This window comes from Mizuhopecten yessoensis, unplaced genomic scaffold, assembly GCF_002113885.1.
Source record: "Mizuhopecten yessoensis strain PY_sf001 unplaced genomic scaffold, ASM211388v2 scaffold11141, whole genome shotgun sequence".
Classification (NCBI taxonomy): Eukaryota; Metazoa; Mollusca; class Bivalvia; order Pectinida; family Pectinidae; genus Mizuhopecten; species Mizuhopecten yessoensis.
Window position 1 is genome coordinate 343398 of NW_018408900.1, and position 3910 is coordinate 347307.

General features: G+C 35.7%; 1 protein-coding gene across 1 annotated transcript in view; it reads left to right on the forward strand.

The window, feature by feature from the left end:
• Positions 1-3910, forward strand: part of LOC110466672 (probable ATP-dependent RNA helicase DDX53) — a 40228-nt gene that overhangs the window by 20766 nt on the left and 15552 nt on the right. The window contains exons 13-14 of the mRNA XM_021523347.1: positions 1127-1180; positions 3603-3667. Of these exons, the coding sequence (XP_021379022.1) occupies positions 1127-1180; positions 3603-3667 (119 nt within the window). The remainder of the gene's footprint in view (positions 1-1126; positions 1181-3602; positions 3668-3910) is intronic.

The following is a 3910-nucleotide window of genomic DNA, read 5'->3' on the forward strand; positions in this document are numbered from 1 at the left end:
TTTAAAGCAATGTTGCTCAGAATTAACAAGGAGTCAATTGACCAAAGGTCAAGGTCACTTGGTCAAAGGTGAAGGTTAAATTTTGTACTTTTTCCCTGATGAACATTTTGTTATGACATTATGAAGCAATGTTGTTCAGAACTTAACACAGAGTCAACTGACCTTAGGGCCAGGTTACGCGGTCCAAAGGGTCAAGGTCAAGTTTTGTATTTTTCACTGAAGAACATTTTGTTATGATATTAAGAAGCAAAGTTGGTCAAAATTAAAGAATAAGTCAACTGACCAAAGATCAGTGTCATTGGTTTAATGGTTAAGGTCATTTGGGTCCAAAGGTCAAAGACAAAGTGGATTTTTGACTTTGACCCTGGCTCTTGATGGAGAAGGTATATAAGGTGAAATAAAACAAATCAAAGCTAACAAATGAGTATTGCACCGGTATTTACATTTCTGTTAGCCAAGCAAATATGGAGGTGGAAGGAAACAAGACTCACATCATAGTACATGTAAAATGTATATTTTGCTTCCTTGCGATTCTTTTGGAAGTCCAAATGTCAAACGCCAAGCTCAGCTATATGGACAGATTGCTTCTTGATGATTATGGGAGATATATATTGCCACAAGACGGGGCCCTAACTGACCTGTCAGTGTTCTAGTTGTTACCAGACAGTGCTTATTGTTACCAGACAGTGGTTATTGTTACCAGACAGTGCTTACTGTTACCAGACAGTGTTTATTGTTACCAGACATTGCTTATTGTTACCAGACAGTGTTTATTGTTACCAGACAGTGCTTATCGTTACCAGACAACACTGCTAGTGGTTGGGAGGTATCCTTCATGCAAGTTTCTATATTTACTGCACATGCTTTTATGTTTACTGCCTGTAATCAGAATAAAGAAAATCATAACAGTATGATTAACCTATTGAAGCCCTTAGAATTCCTGATGTATTTTGACAAGGAAAAGTAAGAGAACTGAAGACCAAGTATAAAATAGATTCAATATTACATTCAAAGACATTTCATGGCAGGTCAGATTTAAATGATAGACATATAGAATTTAGTACATGGAGGTTGGAATGTGTGTAGTGTGAAGGGACTGTTGATTAATGTTAACTTGTTGTTACAGTGCCAGGCCTGGCCAGTCCTACTACAGGGGATGAACATGATAGGAATTGCTCAGGTAACACAAACTATTAACATTCAATTTCCTCATTATGCATTAACTATATTTCTTATCCATACAGTGATGCGTCGTAAGTCTTTTATGTAATGTCATTTTTCCTTTGGATTCTATGTTGATTAACATAATTATTCAGGGCTAGCTCTGGGTCTTGATTAAGTTTCGCCAAATTTTAGTTTGTGAACAAACAGATGCGCGTGATTGCACGCGACCATGAACCAGTGCCCCCCTCCATAATTTGTAAATTCCATTATATGCATTCTAATGTATCCTAGACAGGAAATCAATAATTGAAAAGAATTATATTTTCTGTTTTATGACCAAAAAAACCAACAAAAAACACTACAAATAATTTCTATTTCTACTTATTTTTGTTACATTCCCTGGCCTTCTAAATCCAAACAGGCTGCTCCATGTTGCCAAAGTGCCAGGACGAGAGATTTCATCTGTTAAAAGTAAAAATTAAAATTAAAGGGAGATATTAATATATATATATTGGAGCATATTATTTTAACCAAAACCAAAGGCTGATAATTTTGGAATTTCCCATCCTATCACTAGTTTTAATAGTGGTTATTTATTTCCATATCATCAGTTGATAATTGTCAGTCAAAAAAACAATTTGTCAGCAAAAATGTCAATTTATTCACATCTTGTAAGAACATTGTATATCGGTGACTGAAATCAAAATATCGGCAAATTGTCGTCTCGAGCAGTGTGCAAGAATAACACAATATACACAGAATATGTCGTTTTAAGTGCCCTGGTAATTATATCTTGTTATTGTTTAACAAAATTAAAGAGAAAGTCATTAAAAATATCCTGACTGTGTCTAATGTAAACACACCCGTGCATGTGCCTCGTTATCGCCAGGCATCACTTCACGGGACTGATCTACTCTACTGTAATCAAATTAAAACAACCCTTTTCCCGACCCTAACTTACCTCATTGTTCTCCACAGAACACCCCTCTGAACAAGACAATGTAGCTATAATTGGATAATTGGCGATTTTTATAGCAGGCGGTGTCGTTGTGTGTAGACAGGTGACCTTTAGTTAAAACACAAAAGAGTTACAATACCTGACCTTGCCATTTATCGGAAATGCAGTCATCCGTTACGTTCTAGTACACAGCGATGTCAGGGACAGAAAATTTACCTGTAGCAATTGCTCAAGAAACAGTTATCGCCAGTTTATTCTGTTGTCAACAGTAGCTTTAACAAAAGTTCCCCGTCTGCGTATTCGCCAAGAGCAGTTTCAAATCGCCAATCATGTTTTACTTTCGCCATTGGCGCGAGCGGCGACTGCCGGCGGGATCCCTGATACTTCAATACATATTTTCATGACATCTTTTATACTTTATTTTCAGAAAGTTTTTCAGTATTTTTTGAGAATATTAATTTGATCCCGCAATATAATAATACCGGTACAGTACATTTCACTTAATATCACGTCGCTTAATGTCACTTTTCGGTTATTATCATGTTTTTTTGATGCACCGTTTTTCCTGCTATATAATCTATGCAATTCAATTCTTTTATTATCACCTGATTTTATGTCGATTTCTCTTAATATCACTTTATTTTGGCCACAGTCACAAAAAAAATACAGGTAAATGGTGGTAATGATTCATGATAAATGCCCTGGGGACCTTCTGTCACACCCTGGACGCGTTATGTAAACAATGCCTCGGCCTAACTGGGTATTTTTTACACCTGGCTGACTGTCAAACAATAGGTTACACCTGGCTGACTGTTAAACAATAGGTGACTTACATACTTGTTAACATGATATTCACCTGTGGTTGGGGGAGCTAGGACAGTCTAACATCTGTAAACTTTTCTTTAATGCCAAGTGTGATGTATTCTTTCAACTAATTACAACATGTGTACTATCTTTGATTACACACTTGCAGCAAATATCTAAAGAAATTAACCTATAAAAAGATGTTACTAGCGAAAGAACAGTATATATATGAAGATAAAGGTAAATATTTACAAAGTCTCATGTTTACAATGAATTTGATGCAGAATACCAGCCAAACACTTGTATGCCTTCATCACTACTGCAGTAAACAATCATAATTACGATAGTACTGATCGTCATTTTGCTACTAACTATATGAAATGTAACTGCATACTGAAATGAAATACTAATAATATATTTATTTCTATACTTATTTACTTATATCTATATTTCAACTAGAGTAAAGAACAAGGTTAGTTACAAAATATCAATCTTCTTCGTAGAGCCACATCACTTAGGCATTTGACAAAGTTCACTACCAGTTTTGAGGGCTGAAAAACGTCAGAAAATATGTATTCTGTTTATGTCATGTTTCTGTTAATATCATGTTTTCTCTGACAAATGGGAAGTGATATTAAGAGAAATCTACTGTATATCAATGTGTGTTTGTTTTTAGACAGGAACAGGGAAAACTCTAGCATTTTTGCTACCAGCCTTCATACATATAGACCAGCAATCAGTGTAAGTATAGTACATGTATTAGCACTATTCTTTTAAACTGGGATCTCAAATAGGCAGTTACATTGAAACTTCATTATTTTATTTCAATTTTCAAAATCACTTTCTGGTACTAGTGTAGTTTAAAATTTCCAGAGGAGATTTCATTTTTTATACGCCCGTCGAAGACGGGGACATATTATGTTATCACGTGAGCGGGCGGGCGGTCGGGCGGGCGGGCAAACGATGTCCGCTCGATATCTCGAG